Source organism: Sphaerodactylus townsendi, linkage group LG03 (genome assembly GCF_021028975.2).
Source record: "Sphaerodactylus townsendi isolate TG3544 linkage group LG03, MPM_Stown_v2.3, whole genome shotgun sequence".
NCBI classification, from domain to species: Eukaryota; Metazoa; Chordata; class Lepidosauria; order Squamata; family Sphaerodactylidae; genus Sphaerodactylus; species Sphaerodactylus townsendi.
The window spans coordinates 65,290,143-65,315,652 of NC_059427.1; the positions used below are offsets into that span (position 1 = coordinate 65,290,143).

The window sequence follows — 25,510 nt, forward strand, 5'->3', positions numbered from 1 at the left end:
CGTTGTTTTTGCTCCTAATCCTTTGCCTGCATTTATGGCTTGCATCTTCAGAGGCATGTCATAGTAAAATGTGTTTCTCTCTGTGGCACAGTGTGACATGCCTTACTATGATATGCCCCTGAAGATGCGGGCAAAATGCTAGAAGCAAAAACTACAAGATTATGGCTACACAGCCCAGAAAACTCACAACCACCAATTGATTCCATCTGTGAAAGCCTTCGACAATGCAAAAAAGAACTAGGTTTGATTCCCTGCTCCTCCAAATGAGGGGCAGACTAATCAGGTGAACCAGGTTTATTTTCCCATTTTCCCATTCCTACACATAAAGCTTTCTTGGTGACCTCTCAGAACTCTTGGCCCCATCTGCCTCACAAGGTGTCTGCTGTGGGGAAAGGAAGAGAAAAGAGTGTGTAAGCCACTTTGAGACTCCTTATGATTGGGGGATTCTGCACAGCATAAATATAACATTCTTTTTTTTAAAAAAGATCCATTTTGGCAATTTGTGTTCCCACAAAGGGAGAACACAAGTGTTGCCAGCCAAAATGGATCTTTTTTTCCTGCCTGCTTCACAGAAGTCTTGTTTTTTTCACAATTGCTCATCGGCATGTGATTTTGCTGCAAAAAGTCAAAATCCACTATTGAGAAAAGCAGGGTATAAATCCAAACTACTGCTGCTGCTGCTGCTGCTGCTACTGCTACTACTATTCATCTTCTTCTTCATGTCAGGTTTCTTGTGTACTGTTAAGTTCGTGCCTCACTTGCTTTGACAATATCTGTTGTCCACGCTAAACATCTCAAAAAGATTCTTGTGCCAGTTTCATTTCTGCATAGGACACACACGGTAACTCTTTTCAGTTTACACGTGGGAAAAACATGTAAGTGAAGAGATTTCAAGACATAAATATTTATTATTTATTATTTATTTTATTGGACTTTTATACCGCCCATCCCCGAAGGGCTCTGGGCGGTGTACAATATATAAGGATACAATATAAAAAGAAGTAGACAATTAAGAGCAGCGATAAAAATTTACATAGCTGTAGTTCTAATTATATAAAAGCTCAGTGGGTTAAAATGGCGTCCAATTCAGATCACAGTCCATTAACTATTTCCATTTACTTTTTCAACTAATAAATTAATGCAAATTTAAATCCATTCTGGCAACAAAAAATCATGTCTAGGGGCTTACTAAAATATTTATCATTTGCTTTTTAACAGCTGCTTTATTTTTAATGCAAGGCTCAGGGGAACTGGTTCATGTGAGACACAGCTGCAGATTCCGTTGCATGATATAGCTTTACCAGATTTGGTTCTATAATCTTTGAGCACTGGGTAGATTAAGTAAACCACAGCCCTACATAATCCATTTCCAGAGCTTCTAGCTTTTAGAAACATTTGGGGAAACCAGTAGGATCCTTATATATTTAGATGCTGCCCCCTGGCCCCATTCTGGCTGTACAGACAATATACACATTCAAAGAGTAAGGGACAGTTTCCCCTCTTCTTGGTCAGTGTGAGAACTGCAGTGGCTGTCCTTCTGTCTAGGTTGCCATCTCCAGATTGGGAAATACCTGGCGATTTTCAGGGTGGAACTTGAAGAGGGCAGGGTTTTGGAGGGGAGAGACTTCAATGGGGTATAAGGCCATAGAATCCACCATCCGAAGTGGCCATTTTCTCCAGGTAAACTGACCTCTATTGGCGGAGATCAATTGTAATTCCAGGTGATCTCCAGCTACTACATGGAGGTTGTATTGTTACCATTCTGCCATTGTTACTATCTACCATCCCTGTTACTATCTACCATCCCTGGCTCAAGTCAGGTCATTCCCCCATCCTGCCTGGTTCATTAAAGGAAAATTATTAATCCTCAGAGGGGCAGCTAATGTGTTTCCACACTGAGGAGAGTTCTCTAGCGGCCTAATCATAGTAATAGTAATAGTAATAGAATTCAAGGTAATAGTAATAGAATAGTAATAGAATTCAAGGTACATCCATATTGAACTGCATTGCCTTGGACTGTGGTTGGCTCCACTAAGTTTATTTAGGTTTTTCATTTTTTTATTTCTTTAATTTCTTTTCTTTATTTTTTAAAAAATGTATGCCACCTATCCAGGTCTGCAGGGGGTGGCTCAGACTGATAAAGCAAGGCCAAGTAGCAATAAAAACAAATCATAGCAGTATAAAATATTCTGAAGAAGAATGTTACTTTTTTTACATGCTTGCGCTGACAGAGGAGTTGGGAAGATATATTAATCACCTCCTCCAAGTGCTCAGCATGCATTTATTTATTTATTTATTTATTTATTTATTTATTTATTTATTTATTTATTTATTTATATTTCACCTTTCACCCCAATATTCTCCTTCACTCTATTTTATCCTCACTACTACCTTATAAGGTTTTAATTTATTTTATTTCCAAAATCTGTATGCCACCTTTCTACCCTTACAAGGACCACCAAGGTGGCTAATAATTTAAACCATACATAATAAAACCACATTTAAAAACCATTAAAATTAACCCACCCCCAAATACACACATATAATTAATACAATTAAAAAGAGAATTAAAGTACATACAAAATATAAAAACAGCACTTAAAACATTGATTTGAAAGGAGTGATCACTGATGAAATGCCAAATGAAACAAACAAAAGTCTTCACAAACAAAAGTCTTCACAAAAAAGAACAGGCAAATTTCCTTGGGTAGAGAGTCCCAGAGCTTTTGTGCTGTGACTAAGAAGGTCCTCTCAGAGATTGCCCCTTATCTAATCTCAAAAAGTGGGAGCTCTAAAAGCAGGGCCTCCAAAGATGACTGTGGTGGTTGGGCAAGTCCAAAACAGAGAAGGCAGTCCTTTAGGTGTATCTACAGAAAATGGTGCCCAGGACAAGCACTGAAATTGTGTCCTGCCCCCAATGCATCTGGTCTTCCTCATTTTGGAACCAGTTCTCCAGTGGCCAGATCTATCATTACTTTCAAAAACAGGTAACCAGCTCTCTGGAGGGCTAATCGACCCACCTTTAAGAAGTATTGGCAGACCAAGCCTCAGCGGAGGTCAGGACTACCCATTAGTTCCAACCGCAGGTTGACATGCTCTCCGGAGATCTGGTCTAAATGCCATTAAGAAGCATTGGTAGACCATTCCTCTTTAATGACTGGTAGACCAGCCCTCCAAGTAATGGTGGCTTTTTGTTTTGGACTTGATGGCCCTTGGGGCCTCTTCCAACTCTACAATTCTATGAGGCAGCTAGTGTGCCTTCCCTGCCATAGCAGCCCTCCCATTAGGAAATGGGAGATCATTCCAGAGGCCCTTATGATATCATACTCACCAATTTCCTGATGGGGCAGCCACTTGAAGGAAGGGAAGCATACACATGTCAGTCATATCCCACTGCCTCCTGGAGATGCCCCCTTCCACCAGGAATTAGAAGAACAGCTCAGAGGTCTTTGTGATATCATGGGAGACTTCAAGGCTCCTGTTTCAAACTACATCTCCCACTACATGCCTGTGTGCCAATTACTGTCTTCAGTCAAATCTCTGGGAAGAAAGACGGGGTATTGATTGATTGATTGATTGATTGATTGATTGATTGATTGATTGATTAAATGGTACTCACAGATAGCAGTTACAGTTTGGCAGCAGGACAAGGGCATTCTCTGCAGTAGGCCCATTTCTCAGGAATACCCTACCAGAGTGGGCACCTTCATTTGCCATAGTCAGACAGCCATGTAAGACTGTTCTATTTTGAAGAGAATTTGATAGCGGGTAATTCTTTCCAGCTGCATTTTTAGCTTTGTATATTGGGTTTCAATTATGTGTTTTAATGGAGTACTGGTTTTAACTTGTTTATGATATCTGTGTCCTTGCAGCTTATGCTGTTTTGTTAGGTGCCTTGAGTTTTTGGAGAGTATCAATATTTTATGTTAAAGAAATACATATTTCATGAAGTGAGATGATGCAGTCATCTCTGATCAATGGGCCATTGGCAGTGCCCGACTGTACCAGTCCTTGACTCGGGACCTGGAGACAGTCGGCTGCAAGGCACAGGATATTCATATCCTGTCTACCTCCTTGTTTTGTTCTCAGCACATCCAAAACAACACAAAATGTACTGTGCAGCAACAACATTATTCAAGACTGCAGGTCCACAAGCCCTTGCGATATTTTCAGAATTATATCTTTCTACCAAGCAAAAGTTAAACGCACGCACAAAAAAGGTGCTTGTGTGTAAGAAACCTAAAAGTAACGGACAGCTTGTGATTGCAACGCAGCACTTCGCACGCAGCACTTCACAATAGGCATGCGCCAGTCTGCTATAAATACACCAATGTGTTGATTAGCAGAACTATTTACACATTCTCAAGCTTTCAAGGCTATACATGCGAGTAGGTGGAGGAGGAGGAAAAAATTCCAGCTGCATTAGAGAAAGCAAGAGTTAAAATTTAAATTTTGGACAACAATTATATTTTTCATGTTTCATTTCCTGGATTAGAACCTGCAAGACTGCCTTCTGTAGCCAAAGTGCCACTATATGACAAACACTGATTGCTTGTGTGAGGTTATCAAGCTTGCATGGAAGCAGAGAGAGCTGGTACAAAATGGACTTGCTGCTGTGTGCCAGGTGCCGTCACGTATTGAAGGCAACACAGTAGACATTGTCAAATGCCGACTGTGAACATGTCAAACATGGTCAAGAGTTACTGCATGTCTGCTGACAGATGCTGTTAAATAATTATTGCTGCATGTCAGATAATGTAATGTACTGAACACTGAAAGCTACTGAAAAAATGATCCACATAATATTTTTCTGTCATAATGGGGCGGGGGTGAGGAGAGAGGTCATTTTAACTCTGTTCAAATCCAATATATTCCAGAGTTCACAAAGAATGAAGGATATTGCTGTTCTCTCCTCTGAGGTAAATGTGACTCCCATTGTGTCTCCCAGTGAACAATAATCTGAGTTATCTTTTTGTTTATTTAAATCTATTTTATTCATATTAAATAGGTATTTATCAACCCATCTGTACATACTTGAAATGGAGTTCACTATACTGGCTTTAATGAGAGTTAATTGAGCTTAGCTACATAAAAGATAGGAACAGTGGCTTAGCTTTGAAATAGCTACATTCTGGTTGTGGTGGGTTTTCTGGGCTGTGTGGCCGTGGTCTGGTGGATCTTGTTCCTAATGTTTCGCCTGCATCTGTGGCTGGCATCTTCAGAGGTGTATCACAGAGGGAAGTCTGTTACACACTGTGTCCAGTGAGAATGGAATGTTTTAGTGGGTTATATATTGTCCATGTCCCAGGGTGGGGAACCAATCAGTAAGTGTTTGGGTGGAATTTGCTATGCAAAGATCTGGTTGGTAGTATTGTATTGCAGGTGGGATTCTACATTCTGTTGAACTAATACATTTCATAGCTACATTCTGTTGAACTAATACATTCAGTTCTTATAACAATTATTATTTTGCCTCAATGCAGTCAAGGTGAAAACAGAAGGAATGATGAAGGAATGATGGCCATAGGTCTCCACTTACCTTTGACGGCCTTGGAAATTTCAACTGCCTTTGTTCTCTCATAATTTCACTAGTTTCCTTGCCCTTTGTCAGATAGCCCACCATCTGGGTCCCTCTCTACTTGCAAATAGTAACAGTGCTGTCTCTTTTACTCACTAACCACCACAGAAAAGTGCTTCTGTCCGTTAGTTATTCACTTTGCATCCTCTCAGCCCTGTTTTAACCACCTCAAGTCCCAGTACCACTCCCTCAATGTTCCTTCCTCTTGATCTCCACTTTCCCCCATCACTTTCTTCTTTTCTCTTTTTCTGTGCCCCCCTCCCCAGCACCATTTTTTCTTACAGCAACAACAGCATATAACTATTTCACTCTCCCACTCAAACATTCCTACAATTCACACAATAAAGGGATGTCAGACACAAGGAGGTGTGGTTGGCTGTAAATAGGCTGCAAAAAAACAGACGCCAACTCCAGCACGTTTCTTAGAATCCATGCAGAGGACTAACCTGCTTGCATTGGTGCATATATTCTTCCGTCCTCACCCACATTTGGAGGATGCTAACATTGGCAGGGCTACTACAATATGGATCTTTCCCACACTATCTGGGTAACATAAGAACCTCTGGCTCCTAAACTTCACCATTCCTGGAAATTGAAACCACATGAGAAAGATAAGGAGCCACAATATGGGCCCTTCCACGCAGTCAAAGGTTTCTATGTGGGAAGGAATAGCACTGTATACCCAATATAATCCATGCAACGAGGTGGGAAAGAGGGTGCAAGCAGGGGAGACAGGGGGCCATACTACTGTGCACACAATACGTGCATACACTAACCACAAATATTTATGCAGATATATGCATTTGCAGTCAGTTCCCACATTAAGAACACAAGAACGTAAGAACATAAGAACTAGCCAGAGTCCATCTAGTCCAGCACTCTGCTACTCACAGTGGGCCACCAGGTGCCTTTGGGAGCTCACATGCAGGATGTGAAAGCAATGGCCTGCTGCTGCTGCTGCTCCTGAGCACCTGGTCCTGAGCACCTGGTCACATTAGAGAATACAAATGGGAAGGTTGCAAATACGATCTCTATGTCTCACCAAGGGTCTGCTGTTCTTCCTTTGATGTGCACGTCTTCAGTTGTCAGTGTCCTTATTGCCTGCGTGTGCTTCCTCTCCTCCACCCTCCAACAGGGTGCACTTGAGTAATCTTTTCTACTTCAGTTCCAATCCAATGGCTACTGGCTATTCTAACCAGCTGCCTTTGGTTCTTTTCTCTTTCTCAGCAGTCAATATTTCAATAACAACACAATCCAGTGAGAGCAAATTCCATGCAGTAAGGAACTGACACCCCCCGCCCCCATGAAGAAGAAGAAGAAGAAGAAGAATTTGGATTTATACCCAACTTTTCTCTCCTGTAAGAAGTTGCAACGCGGTTTACAAACTCCTATCTCAACAACAGACACCTTGTGAGGTAGTTGGGGCTGAGAGAATTATGACTGGCCCAAGGTCACCCAGCAGGTTTCGTGTGTAGGAGTGAGAAATAAATCCTGTTCCCCAGATCAGAGTCCACCACTCATATGAAGGAGAGGGGAATCAAATCCAGTTCTCCAGATCAGAGTCCACCACTCTTAACCACTAAACCATGCTAGCTCTAGACGACAATGTTTAGCCACATGATACAGTTTACTCACCATTCTGTCCTTGATCCTTCAACCAAGGCCAGGAAAAAAATTTGGAAGTTCCTCTCTGTGACCACTGGAAGTCAGTACTCATTTCAGGAAATAAAGATACTGTATGGAAACAAACCACATCACGCCTAAGAGGAAAGGTCATTCAAATGCAGCAATAAAATTTCTAGACAAGGGAGGTCATCAAAGAGCACTCTTAGGATCTGAATATTGAAAGGCAATGCAGCTTCTCTTGCACAGAATTTAAGTTTGTTCTTATTTCTTCCAGTTAAATGGCTAAAAATAACACTGGACTGCTCCAGAAAGCCACAATCAAGCTACTGTGAAAAAACCCACACAGCTGATGCTAAATGCTATTATTAACCTGAATCCTGTCCAAGGATGTCTTAAGAGGAAACCAGGAAAGCATTCCAGATCAGGGAAAGAGAGAAAGCAGCTATTACCTGTGATCATCTGGTAGACGCACCCATATAGCATTTGCACATTTGTACTTACATGTGCTTTTGAATTTTTTTCTCAGGAGCCATTTGTACAGTATAACAGAGTAAAAAGAGTATGAAAGTAGCTCCTCCTCTACCTAAGGAACATTTTCCCCTTGCTGATTTTCAGTGAAATCCAGTGATTTCCATGGAGAGCCAGCGTGGTATAGTGGATGAGAACGGATGGACTCTGATCTGGAGAACCGGGTTTGATTCCCCACTCCTCTACATAAGCAGCGGACTCTTATTTGGTGAACCAGATTTGTTTCCCCACTCATACATTCCTGCTGGGTGGCCTTGGGCCAGTCACAGTTCATCGGAACTCTCTCAGCCCCAACTAACTCACAAGGTGTCTGTTGTGGGGAGAGGAAGAGAAAGGAGTTTGTAGGCTGCCTTGAGTCTCCTTACAGGAGAGAAAGGTGGGATATAAATACAAAACTCCTCTGAATTTCTTCATAATATATCTGTGCTTTTAGAAGTCTGTGAAGAGGCCCACAGTGCCAGAGTTGCAATGTGGCCAGTTTTAAAAACACATACACCCTACTGACCATCAAACCTTTGCTTTAAGTTCAGCCACATTATGAAATAGTGGACAATTTGAATGAGTTGGTATATAGAAATGGCAAATTGTCAAAGGTTTTCACGGCTGGATTTTACTGGTTCTGGTGGGTTTTCCGGGCTGTGACTTCCCTCTGTGATGCACCTATGAAGATGCCAGCCACAGATGCAGGCGAAATGTCAGGAACAAGATCCACCAGACCACGGCCACACAGCCTGGAAAACCCACCACAACCAAATGGCAAATTATTTTTCCTCTTCTTATTCTTCTCTCTGTTCTGTCCCCCATCCCCAGCATATGGGGTAAAACATTAACAGAAAAGGATGGATTTGCAAAAAGATACAGCTGCTCTGACCTGGAATGCCAAATTCCCTCCTTCAAACTGACCAAAAGTACCAAAGGCAAATAAATAAATTACTGTTGCAAGATCAGCAAGAGAGTGAAGGCCAAACACACTTTGGTGGCGCACACCTGGGGAATCAGACATAATCCGAGTCTTGTTGGTGGTGATTAAGCTTTCTTCTTGCTAGTTGTGTCAGTCAGAACATAAAATCCAGCAAAATGCCTCTTCTTCTGTCTCCATCGCATTATTTTTCTTGACTGCTTAATCCTCCCTTTTACCAGATTTATAGGCTACTCTGATGGTAACTACAGAAATGTGCATCGTCCTATTTGATTACCATTTGTAAATTTACTACAGCCTGTGCTCTAACCACATAGGAAGCCAGTAATCTCTGGGGACCAGCCATATGGTATGATAATATTTACAGTCTATGGATACGACTGAAATCCAGGGAAGCAGAGGGACATTCTTATCACATGCTGAAATTCTAGGCTTCTTCAACAATTATACACACACAACTTACAAACACTGACTGTGTGGTACAGGGGCCATTTGATTCTAGAGAATGTCACTATAGTTACAACTGGACCAGCACAAGAACTCTGGTTTAAGCTGGTTTCAGGTATTTGCTTTTAAAAGCCCCACTTTGTTGTTCAAAAGAGGCAAGCTAATTGTCCTCACGACTGCCACCATTTGTACTGCTGGTGCCTGCTGGGAGCAGGCTTTTTCCTCTCACAGCAAAGGAAAAACATGTCCTCGTGTTTGTGGTCGGATGGGGGAACTGACTAAAGTAAGAGAAACTTTTGACACCCTTGACCAAAACTATGTGACTTGAGAGATCAAGAGTGGAGACTTGCATAGGGTGAAGGATATAATAGGACAAGAAGTGGTATGAGACAGAAAGAAATTAGGTTTCCAGTCTGCTGTTGTTGGTGGCTATTGTCCAATCAGGGGTCTCCAACAAGGCATCTGCCACCTTTCCTGGAGTCTGCCAAATGTTTTTAGAAAGTGGGTCAGGTAAGACTTTCGCCCAGGAAGGCTTCTAACTACACAGGAAATGTGATTGTCTTGGCATGCAGTTGCGACCACAAGCATCTTCACAGTGTGCCCCATTATGAGCCCTCTATTTCCTTAGGTTCTCATTGTATTTATATCTAGTCATAACAGATGTCTGCTGTGACTGACCAAAATGGAGCTTTTCTCTGCTTAAAAATGCAATGAAAACTGGCTCCCAAGGGGGTGGTGTGTGGCTATTGCACATTGAACTGTACATGTGTGGCTACTTCAAGACTTGATTCCTGTCAGAAATGCTGCTTCAAGGCCGGATGGACTGGGTCTGAAGCTAACATGAACTTGAGCTTCTCTCCAGTATGATTTCATGAGGCATCCAAAATACAGCTCACCTTTGCCAAATGAAACAGCAAGATGCATGATCCCATCACAGGTCATAAACACTTGTTCCCCAGGCCCTCTCCCCACCAACCTCTTCAGCACTGTTTTTGTCAAAAGCTCAGCTTACCCAAGGATCAAACCCAAAAGGCTGGGTTAGCTCTGGTGTTAGGTACCAATACAGCCTATGGACTTCTGTTTTGTATTTTAAGTGGTAAATACACCTTCAAACACAAACTCCCAACTATGTTAAGAGACATAACCCACCCATATCCACTAATGACGCTACTGGCAAAGTTCCAACAATAGAAGCCTGTGGCACATGTACTCAGCCAACAAGTTGCATCTCTGCCAGAAATATGATGTCAGGACTTTCCAGTTGCTTTTTATTCGTTAATTCAGACTCCTTTCCCCAAACTTGACCACAGACCTTGAAAATTAAACGGTGTAAAGCCAACCACCACATGAACGGTGTCCAGCAAACACTAGTCCTCGTCAGACAAGTGGGTTCAAAACAAAGAGAATCGTGTTTCCTTTTTTTTAAAGGAAGGAAACCAAACTAGCAACACACGTATTTAAACACAGAAACATGGTTTTAAAGAAAAAATAATATTTATTTGCAATATAAACAGAGTCCCAATATTGGGTTCAGGATATATAGGGTCACTCATTTTTTTTCCTTCATAACACAGAAAGCAAAGCTGTCTCACTAACAAACTCTCATTTATACGAGGAGGATGCATCTTTAAGAAGACCACCATTGGCACAGGAAGCCTTAATACAAACCAGCTTAACAAGATACAGATGCACAGTCTAAATCCCTGAAAAAATAAAATGCCTCCTTGAGGTAAGATGCAGTTAAGAGAATCCCCATTTGCTTGCTCATCCACACACAGTGCTCCACTTCTCTTGCCCTGATGACCCCAACAACCCCAACATTATTACATTTTTTTTAAAAAAATAAGAACAAATGACCAAACTGACAAAAAGTTCATTCCAATAATCTGGAATGAATATTTAACAAAAAACACACCACAATTTCTTGATGAGACAGCATTAAACATTCGTTCACATGAAGATAGTTGTCATTTCTTGAAAAAGTATAAAATTGAATATTTAGGGAAAAAATCCGTGGCTTATAGTTACTTTGAGAGTGAAAGTGGAAAGGGAAGCGGGGGAAAAAAGGAGGGACTACCCTGAAGCCAATACATTTTTTCCTTGTCTGTTCAGTCCTCCTGAAAAAAATATAAGCACCACTTCTCCCTCTTCCAGTATAATAAAGATGTATCCCCCCCACCACTCCCCATACATTAGTGAGAAATATAAACAAGTCTTCTTGTTGTAGAAGGCACAGCAAAGAAGTTACCCAGAAAACGAAAATTCACCAAAAAGCTCCAGTGGCTTTAGGTATCAGCTGCTTCATCACCCCGTTCTCAACAGTGCAATCCCCTGCCTTCCTCTGGTTCAAATTCAACACCCTCCGGGATTCTGCACTTGAAGAGTCTTTACTCAGCACAAGCCTACTTAAATAGCAGGCTGACAGGCTGCACTTGGCCTCACCGCCATGCTGCTCCTCCCACCACAGTAGAGGGCAAGCGTGCCAGATAAATGCCAACATTGTTGAAAAGATTTTCATTGCTTCGGAAGCTGGAATGATTTCAGGCCAGCTGGGTGACGATAACAGTCATAACAGGCTGAGCAGAGCAACTGAGAGCCTTAAACTTGCTTCTGCCAGCTCTGGTTGGAGGTTAGGCAAGATGCAATCTCAGATAACACCAAACAGAGTGATAACAGGAATTGGATAGGGGTGTGGATTTGTTTGTTTTTGGCAAAGGTGGTGTTTTTTAAGAAAATGCACATTGGCGCTTAGTCACCTTGGCTGATCAGTGCAGAAGAAATTGTGGGCATGGTAGAGGGGGTGTTACCATCAACTGGCTCACACAAGTCATGAAAATTCCACCCAGATGCCAACAGCAGCAGCAAGGTGTCTTGTCTCGCTCACCCCCAGTACCCAGTAACATGCCAGTATATAATCAAGGCTTTACAAAGTGTGCAAAATGCATTTGGTCAATAGAAACATTTGATTCTTCTCCTTTATCTAAAAACATGAAATTGAACAATAACAGAATAAAATACTGGTTTTGCAACCGTGTCTGTACAAACAGTCAGGAACGTACATATTTAAAAAGAGCTTGAACCCAAGAAAGAGTAAAGGTGACCTCCTTGTAAAAAAGTAAACTGGATTTTTAAAACAACAGTCTCAGGTCAACACTTACTGGTCAAGGTTGCCAAGTGCTTGAAGATCTCCTTTGCTTTCCAGTCCCAGGTCACATACCCACAAGCAGCTTTTGCATGCAAGTGTGGTGTGCACATGTTGTGTGTACTGCATCAGTCTCTACACACTCAGGAAAGCAGTTATTGCCAGTAACAGCTGCATTCAGAATGCCAGGCCATCCCTCACCTTAAATAACTCTGATAAGGTAACTCCTCTGAACTCATTTTGATTAGCATCAGAATACTAATAAACGGCATAAGCCTTTTCAGTGAAGCAGCAATTAGACAGCTCTGCTTGGAGAAACCAGTTCTTTCAAGGCTGACCGGAAAGACTTTTTCCTTTAATGAATTTGAAATGATCAAGAGAAGCTTCTCAAGGCTCAGGGAGCCCCAAAGAAAATCCCCTTCATGTGGACTCCAAAGTGTTCAGCTGAAACAAGTTGTGATTTGTTGAGGTGGTGAAGTAGAGCTGCTCACTGGGGGAGCAGTTATCGCAAGGGCTGTTGAGTCCCAAAGTCCTCTCAAAATCCAGGAGTTGGCCCATAAAGTTAAAGTTCGGGGAGATATTGGACTTTTTCCGTTTCACAAAATCATAGGCATCATTCAGAGACAAGTTGAGCTTCTGCATCAAGTAGGCAACAGTTACTGTGACGGATCTGCTGATGCCGGCAAGGCAGTGAACAAGGATACCACATTTCTTGGAACGGGCCTCATCTGGAATCAGGAGAAGAGAGGGAGGATTAGCATTCTGTACCAAGGAAGTCACCTCACTGACTCAGGGCTCATTCGAAACTGGCCTCTACCTTGTTCAGTTAAAGACTGAAAAACAAGACCAAGGACTAAGCTAAGCCATATCCACATACAACTACCATTTCAACTAAATGTCATCTGCAAGTCTTATATTATGTACAGTTACATCAATAGTGGCTGCTAGTACCGCAGAGCCAGGGCAATTTACAAAGATTAGTTCTTTAAATCTTGCATCATCTCCATGCAGCAGGAAATAGTGGAAAAGACAAGGAAATAAGAATGAGAGGCAATGCCAGACTTGTACTCCCTGTGTCTTGTTAAGATGGAGGCTCAGAGCTCTCCAGTCTCAACAATGTTTAGCATTAAGCAAAATTCTGGTTGGTAGCCAAGATTCTGCAAAATTGACACATGACTAAATGCTACTACACAGGCCACATTAGCTAGCTTGTGGAGGCTCCTCATTTTCTGAACACAAAGCCAGCTTCACGCAGGAGTTGAAGTTTACTAAAAATGATAACTTTTTCTCACTCCCCACAAAATTACCATTTTTTAACAAAAACATTTAAGCACAGAATGGCAGGTAAGAAAGGCTAACTGCATTTTAATGATGATCAAAGAAACACATTTCCCAAGGCTAAAGACACTGTAAAGGATTACTAATGACATCTCCATGTAACTGACAATGGAGGACAAGGACCTGATGTTATCCCTTCTTAAGTAAACCAACACCATGACCCAAATGACAAAGGCCACAAATGTAACCATACACACTCAGAAGGTCATTTCATTAATGTCCCCAGGATTAATTTTAGAGGACACACACTGAGGCCTATGTGGACTATCATCTAGCTACCCTGCAATTCAATCCTAAACTCCAGTGTAAGAGCACTTGGACTGGACTTGCTCTGTAGAAGATCGCATCTTGTTTTCTTATGAACAGCGGAAAATCAAAAGCTACACAGCTGAAAGAGGGAAATACAGAATGAAACCACTTGACTTCTTGTACTACCTCACTGTACAAGCCACTAAACAAAGGCTGTTCAGCTCAGTCATTTATCTAGCTGAAGAGCTTGAGGTCTGCTGGTGTTCATAGGTGTTTTTTCCCGAATTCGGGTTTCATAGTGAATGAATGAGGTAATTATTTCCTGTCAGAAAAACCAAAAGCACAAAGTGTGGTTTCCACAGAAGGATGTTTTTGACTGAGGCAGTGTCTCAATATCACACTCTAGCAGCAAGCCTTCAAGTAAAAACAGGTTCTGATAAACTGATAACAGAATGCAGTTAAAGGAATAGATCTTACAGATTTTTAAAATCTGTGGTAAAATATGTCTAAATACATTTGGACACCAGCTTGCCTTTGCCTCCTCATGTGTTAGTTTTACAACAGGAAAGCTGTCTAGAAAAAGGAACACAGAAAACATGAGCATTCCTGGCACATGTTTTTGTATGCCCAGGCACATCAACATTTGCCCAGTGCTTCTACCACAGTAAACACATCTGTGGCTAGTATATGTGCCACATTATGAGCCAATTACAGCATATTCTGCGCACTTTCCAAGCTTCTAAGCAGTACACATTCTATACACAGAGCAGCACTACCAGTCTAAAAATTATGCTTGAGGCTTCTGTTATAATAGCAATGTTCCACCTTCAAACAAATCTAGTCTAGTATGCACAAGGAAGAGATCCAACCTCCTATGTGCCTTCCCCCTGACTAGCAGTATAAAACCGGGTTTCTTTTCAGGATCCTGAAAGCAGACACGAAAGTCAGTGCATTTGTAAAAAGCAAGTTATTAGCCGCCCTGAGCCAATAAAATCTGTGTTCCTGCACCAAATTCATCTTTGAAATCTAAAGAGATGCTAGCAAGTTCCCATTTAGACACAGAGATTCGCAATTCACTTTTGATGGTTACATGAGGATTTTCTCCAAAGTACAAAAATAAATCTTCATGACATCCACCAGTCTACCAGTTGGTTCACGCATATATACTCATCACCTGGTAATTTTGGCACCAAGATAACCTGCACGTGTGAATAAACCATCATGTTTCCAACATGGACAGTTCTAAATTTAGTAATCTAGCAACAAGTACACAGGGGTGTATTTGCATTATTTTATCTCAATAGCTTTGAAAGTGTTCCTGAAAATTCAGCATTTGCTTCATAAGAGTAGTCAATAATCTTTCCAGCAAGACAGCATACCACCTGCTACTGATCTTCCCCTTCTGTTTATAGATATCCTGATGCATGGCCACACTCACAGTTGACACAAAACAACAGTGAGGCCCAAAATGCCTGGCCATATTAATTGTTTGAATGCCTGGCCCATATTAATTGTTTGAATCTTAAAATATGCCCCACTACCTTCAACATCAGACTAGGGAACCACAGCAGATGTTCAATAGTTCTTCGTCAGCCACATCAACACTGACATGGTTGACTGGACGTAGAATTTTAACAGCACATATATGAGGAAAATGTATAAAACACACAAGCTGATCTCCAAATCTACCATGTGCAGACATATCCCTAGAAGTTTCACAGTGTGTGATCTTTGCTCCAATTAAATTAACTAATCTATAGCCTATGTAGGTTATACTTCAGTACCAAATACTGGCACACTCACCAGGAACCGGGAGGTGTAAAATTGGACATACCAATTCACCAAAGGAGAATGGAAGAAGCAGTTAAAGAACGCTCTAGACTACTTATGGAAAAATACTAATTGCTAAAGGGCTGTTCCGTCAACAACAGGATGTCCAACACCTACCAATGAAAGCAATGGCCTCAGGAAAGAACTGGGAGAGATTCTGACTCCAGTGATCCGAGATGGGAATCTGTTTGTACTTGAATTCTCCATCATGCTCAAACATGTTGGGAAGGTTGGGAGTAACGTTCAGGATGTACTTGATGCCATACTTGCCCAAGACATCCAGATTGCTGGAATCTTTGGCACAGCCCAGATACAAGTAAGGGAGAATCTGGACAGGAAAGGCAGGCTGGTTGTTCGGGATTGGGCTTCCATCAGATTCTGTGGCACTGCTTGGCTCCCGATCAGATTCCCCATCAGAACAATCGGAGCTTATTCTCAGCCCACCCAGACCAAGAACTGATGCAGGGGGAGAGTTGGTGGGAGAAGAGGTGTCAAGACTGGTTTCACAATGCTCTGAGTATTCTGTCTGAAACTGGTTGAATCCACCTGTGAAAATAAACAGAAAATACCACTTACTGCTAAAGGTAACAAGATGCTTATTACCAAAGGAACACAGTACTTTCAATTATTTTTTTCCTAGTAGTAAGAATGACAAAATCAGGTGGTTGGCTCCCCACCCTTTTCTCTCATGCCTCCTCTTCAATAGCACTTCAGGTTGCCAAGTGTCCAAGAAATACAAGTCTACCCAACTACTGCACTTGGTACAGCAGCTTGATTGGTTCATGCCCTTTCATAGCATGGAGTTAACTACAGCACTGCAGGCATATGAAATATTAAAGGCAGAACAGCAAGAGAAATCCAAAAAATAAATAAATTAGAAGTCCAATAAATAAATAAATAAATAAATAAATAAAGAGCTGATGCCCCAGCAAGTGCCTATAAAGGAAGACCTTTTAAATGAATGCTTCACTTTGTAGTCAATTATACCCAGCCTACACTGCAGGACTCTCCTTTTTTCCTGTCCCACTCAGGTGTAGTTCTCACCCAAATGTGATAAAACCCAAGTCTGGCCTACACCACTTCAAACTGCAGGTAGAGGCTTGCTTCACTGAATACTAAAAAAATAAAAATGTTACCATATCATGGGGTTGTAGAATCTTTCACATCATTACTTAGTTCTCTAATTAGAAGAATTGTTCAGTATGGAGAAATATCTCTCTCTCTCTCTCTCTCTCTCTCTCTCTCTATATATATATATATATATATATATATATATACACACACACACACACACACACACACACTTTGCAATCTGAAGTAGAACTGTCAAGAAATAGGTTACTAGAGAACTCAGGTTTTTTTTACTACCTGATTCTGAAGTAGGAACCCACAGACACAGATTTGACATGTGTTATACAAGCTTGATTTGTGAATAAAACTGTCAATCAGAAAACGACTGAGCACAATTGACATAGCTATCTTTTTTCACTCCTAGCAGGACCTCTGTGCCTTTGACAGACATGAAACTGGCAGAAAATCAGCCATCGATGCCTGGAGGTGCAATGATGGGAAAGCTTTACCTGTTGAAGGATTCCTATACAACTGCTAGAAATGTAGCAGCTACTGGGTTTGAAAAACACAGAAACTCAACAATAAAGTCTCATCTCAAGAACAATAGGGTTCACATTAATTTCCCACAGACATTACTGAGGGAAAGTCAGTTTAGCTTTTGATAGGGCAATAGATATTATGAAAATAACTAAATACTTGAAATAAAGAACTAAATACAGGCAAATATATATGAACCTACTTTTAAAGATAGTACCTTCCCCACATGCTGACAATAACATAATAGTTCTGGGGACAAGGATAAGAGAAAAGGGCAGTCAAATTTCCAGTTTTAAAATCAGAAATTTTTAGCACTGCGCCACATTCGCAGCAAGATCACAACTGTCAGTTTAAAAAATGCCAATGTGAGACCTGAAGCATATGCTTCAAATTTAAGTAAATCGGAGGCCTTGCTGATGCACAGCCAACACCAGAAACTATTTCTCTTCCTAATTATTTGTGTTTTTTCGAAGGTTCATTTTGATTTAGCAATTAGGAAAAGGGAAAGTTACTTTCTCCTTAATGTACATTAATGGGTATTTAACCATCATTATCTAAATCTGATAAACAGTGCCATTATAAAAGTCGCCTGGAAATTTAAGGAGCTGGGCATAGCTGCGGTAAGGTCACTGAACAGAGTACACAGCCCCTGCCATATTCATTCATGAAGGAAAAAAAACAGGTTCCCTTTTTCCTCTCCTCAAAGAGAAAGACAATATGGAGAAGCCATTTTGGAATTTTAATTGGAAACATTTCCCACTGAGGCCCCAGAAAAGGGAAGGGAGAAAAACATAGCAGCTTTAACTCTTCTTTCTTCTGTTACATATAAGTTAAGAACTACAGGAGGAGGGGAAGGGGAAGCCATGAGAGAGATTAAGTATAAAATAAAGGTTAAATACTACACCTCTCAAGAAGTAAAAACATAATAATAAACTACTGAGGGATGAAAAGGCTGGGCAGTGCACTCAGTCAAAAATAATGTTTTTTGAATCAAGAAATGTTCAGGCAGCTTTAATTCAGCTCCTGAGGAGTCTACGGTAGGCAAGAAAAATCCCACCACCCATAGGGACAGTTTAATCCCTCCTCTAGAGCCCATACATTGTCCAAAAGTCTTGCTCCTCCCTCCACTACAGAAATCCCATTTAAAAAAACAGATTTTATTGAGAAGGATCATTCTGATTCAGTGTCGCCTGCCATTTCTGCCTCAACCCTGCCACCCAGTGACCGTAATGATTGGTGAGAGCTATCCCTGCTCTCCTGGGCAGCCTCACTCACAGCAATGCCCTTTCTGAGAAAACTGTTCTAGATCTGAATGGGGAATTTAATGAATCGAGATCACCATTCAAATAGGTTTCATTCAGAGAGATGAAAAGGAAACAGAGAACCAGACATGTCACCTAACACAACCTCTTTGCCAGAGGCAAGGCCAGCCAACCCTGTTTCTCCCATTCACAGCTGGAACATGTACACAAACACCTGGATCTGACCTTAATAGGCAGGGACTAATCACCAATCAGATAGGGGTTTTGAGAATGACAGACAAGCTCCAAATGACCATATCCCTAATTATCAATCAAAGCAACTATTCTCAGGCAGTAAAATATATATAAAAACTGTATTTCAAGCAAGTCTGCCAATGCACACAAAGTTACAACCACAAACCAGGCTCTACATGCCTTCCCATTTTCCTTTGCCCAAAAATTCTGAAGATCTGTTAAGGGGGCTATGGGGGGAATGGGGAAAATCAGAAACAGATAGTTGACCACAAATCCTTTTTAAAGGTTGGTGGTAATAAATCAGATACACTGCAAAAGGTAGATGGAAAACCAGCTAAAAACAGACACAGAACTCTCCCAAACCAGATTCCACAAAGATACTTGTTTTATGTTCTGAAAATTCTCGATTCACAGACAGAAATCTGACAGAAATAGTCCTTTTTTCCAGTGTGTGCCAGAAGGGAAGTAGGAGGGACTAATACTTCCCACGCACTTCACGGGAGAGGGAAAGATTCCCTCCTTTTTTTAGCGGAGAGGGGGGGAATGTAAGCGCAGCCCCGAGGTTCAGTGGTCAATGTCTCAGCACATGGACCCAGTCTGCCTCAAAACACTCAGACACACACATCAACGGGAGATTAATGGAAGACCTTAATCCTTCGGCCAACCCCCCCCCCCCCAAAAAAAAACCCTTAATCCCTTTTGGAAACCTTCTTTATTTGTTTTTAAATAATAAGAATGTCCTTTTAAACCTGGGGAAGAAGGCTTTCTTAGAAGGAGCAGCCCATAGCCCCCCAGGACCGGAAAAGGGATTTTCAGGAAGTGGGGAAAGAAAGCGCTAAGATTTGGAGCACAGGCACGCATGGCGGCGGTGCTTACAAGCGATCCCAGGAACCGCTGGTGGAGGGAAACGTGGACATAATGACAGATTAAGCGGGGCGGGAGGGGAGGCTTAGGCGGGAATCGCGCCAGTGGCTCCGACTGGGAGCTAAAGACCCGCAGCCTGCTGCCACTCCGGAGGGGAAAGGGGGGCGCGCATAAATCCCGATGTGGATTCCCGGGGGGTCGTCCCTCCCTTCCCCGCCAGCGCACCTTTCAGGTAAAAGGCTTTGCACCCGTCGTCGCGCAGCTTCTGCAGCAAGAGGCCCAGCACGGAGGTCGGGACGCCGGGATCCTGCTGCCACTCGGCCGTGGCGTCGTCGTACAGCAGCACCGTATCCGCCTTGCAGCGTTTGACGAAGCGCTCCTTGTCCTCGTTGTTGGGGATGATGGAGCGGATGGGCAGGTTGCCCTTCTTGAGCCGCCGCAGCATCAGGCCCGGGATGGCCAAGTTGATGGCGGTCTCGATGTGCGACGACTCGAAGAGCTCGTGGGGACGGCAGTCGAGCAGCAGCAGAGAGCTGCCCCCGCCGGACTCCAGTTCCTCCTGCAGCCACTCCACGCTCTTCCACGGCATCGCGGCAGCCATGGGAGCCCTGGGGGAGCTGCCCCAGATGTGATTTTTCATCAGGAACGCACGGGGCAGGAGGCCAGAATTGGGGGAGGGGAGTGCGAGATGAGCAGGCGGGGAAACCCAGTCGCCGTGGCCGGGAGGAAATGCCCTGCAGCCTTCCCCAAGCCGCTGGAGACGGGGAAAAGTAAAGCGTCGCTAAAAAACAATAAAAACAAAAAGCGATCCGCGAGGTCTCCTGATTTAGTGATCCAGAGGCTCGAGCAGATCGGCGCTATCGTGCTCTCGATCTCCTGCTTGCTGCAAAGACGTTTCCTTCCACTTGCAGGAGCTGGAAGTGGTGTGTGCGTGGTGGTGGTGGGGGACACACACGGCGAACGGCGTGGCTCTTCTCCCCACCTCCGAGAGGAGGATCCTGGCTGCCGATTGCAAGCTTCGTGGCTCACTTTTCCCTCCCTTGGAAAGGCAACTCCTTGCCCCGGTTAAAGGCGCTGCTGCAGCCGCGGCATCCTCCCGCTCGCTTCATCGCGGGTTCTGCCTGACAGCCTCAATTAAAAAGGGGCTTCGCCATCGAATCGGCGTATCGGGTTGCAAGAGGCGGGACCTGGGCGGGAAAGAGCAAGCCCAGGAGGCGGACCTTAAAGGGGACGCAGCAGACGTTTCCCCTAAACCCGTTTTTGGGAAGGCAATTCTGAGCAGCCTTCAACACTAGCAAAGCAGTTGTACCATCCTCGCTTACCTCTTCCTCCTGCAGCGTGTGTGCCTTTGCTTTGAGCCCCGCGAGATTTGCTTGAGAATAAACATACCTAAACTCAAATACCACCACCCCTTTCAAAAAAAGAAAAGAAAAAAGAAGCCTAGATCAACTGAGCAATCCTACTCAATGGGGCTTATATCCAGAAAAGTGCTTTCAGGAGCAAAGAGTAAGAATGGCTTTTCTGGTTATTTGCTATGGGCCACCTATGACATTCCTGTGACTTTAATTTCTATGCAATCTGGTCAAAAGGAACGCCTGCAATTTATCCTTTGCGGTAGAAGGGGATGCGCTTTGTTTCTTTCGCGTGCTGCATGCATGTCCCTGGCCTCTGGACTGCTCCCGTGTCACGTAAAAGGGGGAGAGGAACAGGAAGGACTCTTGTACGCATAGTACTTGTGTACACAGTGCTGGGATGCTCCAGTGTTCAGAACGCCCTGCTGCATTCTCTCCGGCAGAGGACTGGAGAACAGGACACACCGGGTCCCTTCCTTAGGAGTAATCGATAAACTATCAGATCACAGCCACACAGCCCGGAAAACCCACATTCCATAATCTATTCTTTCTTAGACTAGTCTAATAGAAGTCTATGGAGCTGTTCTAGGTTTATAGACTGCAGTTCTTCTGGCTCTGAAGAGGAGACCTGTAATGCTCCTAACTACATTTTAAAGCATTCAAGCCACAGGATCTTCTAGACATTTCACTGTCACCACCGTCGCAACCTTGTGTAATTGACAACCGATCGCTCCAAGTGCCTATGAGGACGGCAGCGCGGGACGGAAGGGGGCACGTGTGATGCAGAATCTGCTAGAGGTTTTCCACTAGACGTACCCTAGTGCTTCCTCTCCCCCTCCCCCCAAAGGGAATTCCCTGCCTTTGGCCCTAAATTCTTTGGCGCCCTCAACAAATTGAGATCAACCAATGGTGGTTGTGTTAATGTTGCTGTTTTTAAGGGTTTTAATATCACGCGTATATTTTGTATTATTATTATTATTATTATTATTATTATTATTATTATTATTATTATTATTATTAATTGGGTTTATAGACCACCCTCCCCCAGACTATAGTAATGCACTGTTTTGTTGTACATAGCCCAGAGCCCTTAGGGGGTAGGTGGTTTATTAAATATAATAATAATAATAATAATAATAATAATAATAATGATAATAGACAACAAGTTTCGAGGGCATTTCAGAGCCTCTTGTCCTGAGAAAGAGGAAGCCACACACAACAGGCAATACAGCCTCAAATGTACAGACAATTTAATTTCTGTAACCAGGATGATGAAGTCTGGATGTGAGACTGTATTTAGAGAAAACAGTTACAAGATCTTTGATCATAGACTGGGAGTGCAGTTCACCACAAAGGCTGATTTTGCATGCCAAAATTGCTCCTCTGATGGCACGGGGAATACCCCAATGCAATCTGGAGTTTTGCACTGTCCCCGGTGCTGCAGCGTGGCTGCCATGTTTCTGCCCCGGAGCCGCCCCACAGCATTGGCTTTACTCCGCAAATTTCCTGAACCGCAAAGGTTGAGGTTCTTTTGAAATGCCCCTTTGTTGCTCTGGAGGCTTCCACCGCCGTGCAAAACTCCTTCGTAGCAGAAACGGGGCCAGTTTTCCTGCTTTGCCACTCTGTCCTACCCCACCAATGGACAGACGCTGAGAATTGGCGCCCCCCTCTTGCAGTGGAAAAAAAAAACAAAAGTCAGGTTTTTGGCTTTTAGAAAGGAGGGAGAAACCTTGGGCAGAAAAGCATGGAGGGAGAAACCTTGGTGCAGGTGCCGCAAATTGGAGGGCAGCAATTCTCTTACACACACAAGGACTGTAGATTTAGATTTTAGACCGGGAGTGGGGGTGGGGGTGGAGGACAGCAATCCCGTCACACATGCAAGGATTTTAGATGGGGGGGGGGGCGAGGGTGCCTGTTTTTTGTTCAGAGTCATTTAAAACTAAAATAGTGAAAGTGAGTGCGGGGAATGGGGCAAGATTCAGCCAATCCGAACGCAGGAAAAGGAGGCTGCCTACGTGTGCATGAAAGAGACTGCGGAAGAGCTTGCAGTCCTTAAGTGGTGCTTATGGGAAAGCCCCGGGCTTGTGGGAAAACATTTGTGGCTTCTCTCATCGGCCCTGACTTGAGCGGAGGAAAAAGCCGGGCAGCAGTGGAGAACAAGCAGGGTGAGAAGCCCTGCAGCAGGTATGCTCCCTGGATAAGCCACAGAACAATTTCGACGTGCAAATCGGCCAAAGAGGATGGTCTCTATTTCTATTTGAGGAACATTGGAAGCTGTAAAGAGGAAACGTCCAAGTAAGAGAGAGAGAGAATGCTCTCACAAGAACTGTCTTTATGCATGACATTTGCAACTGGGACACAGAAATTATGATGCTGTCAAGAAGCATGTTCAAAATTGTGGCATGCACATAATTGAGTGTGATTTAAGCAATCAGAAATGTCATATGTTTGTTATACAAATTTGCAGAGACTGAGCCCACGAGCTGGGAGAAGCACAGCAATATTTGGGAATACAAACGGAGAGACCCAAGATGGAGGTTTTCTTCTCAACCAGAAGCTCAACAATTGTGGACTTCATAAGAGTCTGTGAATATGATGGATGCTAAGGGAGTGAGCATACCAATGAATCCTGTATACCTGAATCTCCAAGATGGAAAGCCACTAACCAAGATGAAGTTTGAGAATCTTCGTGATACATTGTGTTTGCATGTTTTGTGTGACTGACACTTGGCAAGGGGTTTGTGGAGATTTTGAAAGCGTCTGTTACAACTCAGTTATAAAAGGGTAAACTGTTTGTATGTAAACAAGTTGCTGAAGTCACTATTTATGACCTGATCTATTGATTAGCTATTGGTCAGTCAGACAGCCATTGCTTACATGATAGTGACCACATCTGAAGTTATAAAGTGACCACATCTGAAGTTATAAAGTTTCTTTGTCTGAGCAGACACAACACCAGAGAGGAGACACGAGCACAAGACAGGATGTAACCAAACATACAGTAATATAGATATGTAACAGGAAAGAAAGGATTTTCTTTCATATACTCCATCTTAAGTTGTGTATAGGGGAATCTTCACAGTCAAAAAATCATGTGATACTCACGGTAATAGTCCCAGTTTGGGCAAGGAGTCCCCACGTCTTCAGTGCCCAACTTGGCTCCATCCTGGCCCTGGCATACGCTCTCCCCCTCATCCCACGTTTTTCAAAAAACAGCAAGAAGGTTCAGCTTTTTTGAAAAACACGGGTTGAGGCCACATCAGTGGGGAGGCAACAGAAAAATAATATGGTTTATTTTTCCCACCTTAGGAGGCATGCACCAATCAGAGCGCAGTGGGATGGGCGCAGAGCACGCAAAGGGGCTTATTTTGTTTTGTTTTGTGTTGGTCGTGGCTTCATAGGCCTGAATATACAAAGAAGAGGAGAGCTAGCGCGGAGTGTGTGTACCAATGAAGCTGCACAGTCAAAAAGTTTAAAAAATAGAACTTCCCATGTTTCTACAAAGCTGCGCAGCCAGAAATTTTTTTAAAAACTTCCTCAAGCAGAGGGGAGGGGCCATGGGGTTGTGTTCCTGCCCCAACACAATCAGAAAGAGCTGTAGAGTAGATTGCGGGCTCATGGAAATAGTTTTTGATCCTGGGATTACCTTTGACCCCCTCAACAGATGCACTGAGGCAGAGACTGGGATGAAAAGGTGCTGTATCTTATGGAACCGGGAGGAACATGGTTTATTTTCCCAGTGGGGATTCGCCCTATGTCTATTTGGAAGAAAGACCCTGGATCCGTTTCCAAGGCTAGCCTCACTGGTCTGCAGAAGAACAGCTAGATTCGAGTCCCACAGCACCTTAGATTTTTGGGTATGAGCTTTTGAGAGTCAGACATGTTGTCTGTGTTCAGTGGGACTTACATTTGCAGATATATTTGCAAATGTTACCAAATTCTCTCCATCAGAAAGCATATAAGCCCGCGCACCACCACATGCTTAAGTGAGCTCTACCACTATAAGTCTGTTATGTCCTGAGCATTCCAAATGGATGGAAGGAGTTACATGGGGCTTAAAGTGAAAAGGGTCAGGCGCTTCTTGGCACTGCTTTGCCCTGGTAAAATAACATGAATTGCCTCCATCAGCTGAAGGACGGAAGAGGAATTTTGCATGTGTGCAGCTTATATCTGGATACAGAAACAAATTCTCAAAATTAGATATGTATATATTCTAAAATCAATCTAGGTATAAAATGTTCCTCAAGCAGTACCTATGCTTCTGTCTCATGACCTATATAATATCAAGTGGATTCTAGCTCTGTAGCTGTTTACATATTAAGTCCTTGATTGCCAGAACGTTGTTGTTCCACTTGATTTTTGGCTTTTAAAAAACGCTTCCTTTTCTTCGCTCATCTTTTCACAAAGAGTTACCGATAATCAACTATTTGAGTAGACTGAGGAGCCTACCCAAAGAGGAAGAAGGGGCTATTGTAATCTTATGTATCAAGTCGCCCAAAACCAAGCACAGGAAGGGGATTCAGTGGAAATGAA

The 25,510-nt window shown here is 43.0% G+C and overlaps 1 protein-coding gene across 1 annotated transcript; it reads right to left on the reverse strand.

The window, feature by feature from the left end:
* Positions 1–10,573: 10,573 nt before the first annotated feature.
* Positions 10,574–20,763, reverse strand: DUSP7 (dual specificity phosphatase 7). Its single transcript, XM_048490303.1, has 3 exons — positions 19,851–20,763; positions 15,775–16,203; positions 10,574–12,968 (listed from the first exon to the last, which is right to left on the reverse strand). Exons 1-3 carry the CDS (start codon positions 20,263–20,265, stop codon positions 12,661–12,663), a joined length of 1,152 nt encoding a protein of 383 aa, XP_048346260.1. The 5' UTR covers positions 20,266–20,763; the 3' UTR covers positions 10,574–12,660.
* Between the last annotated feature and the right edge of the window lie 4,747 nt (positions 20,764–25,510).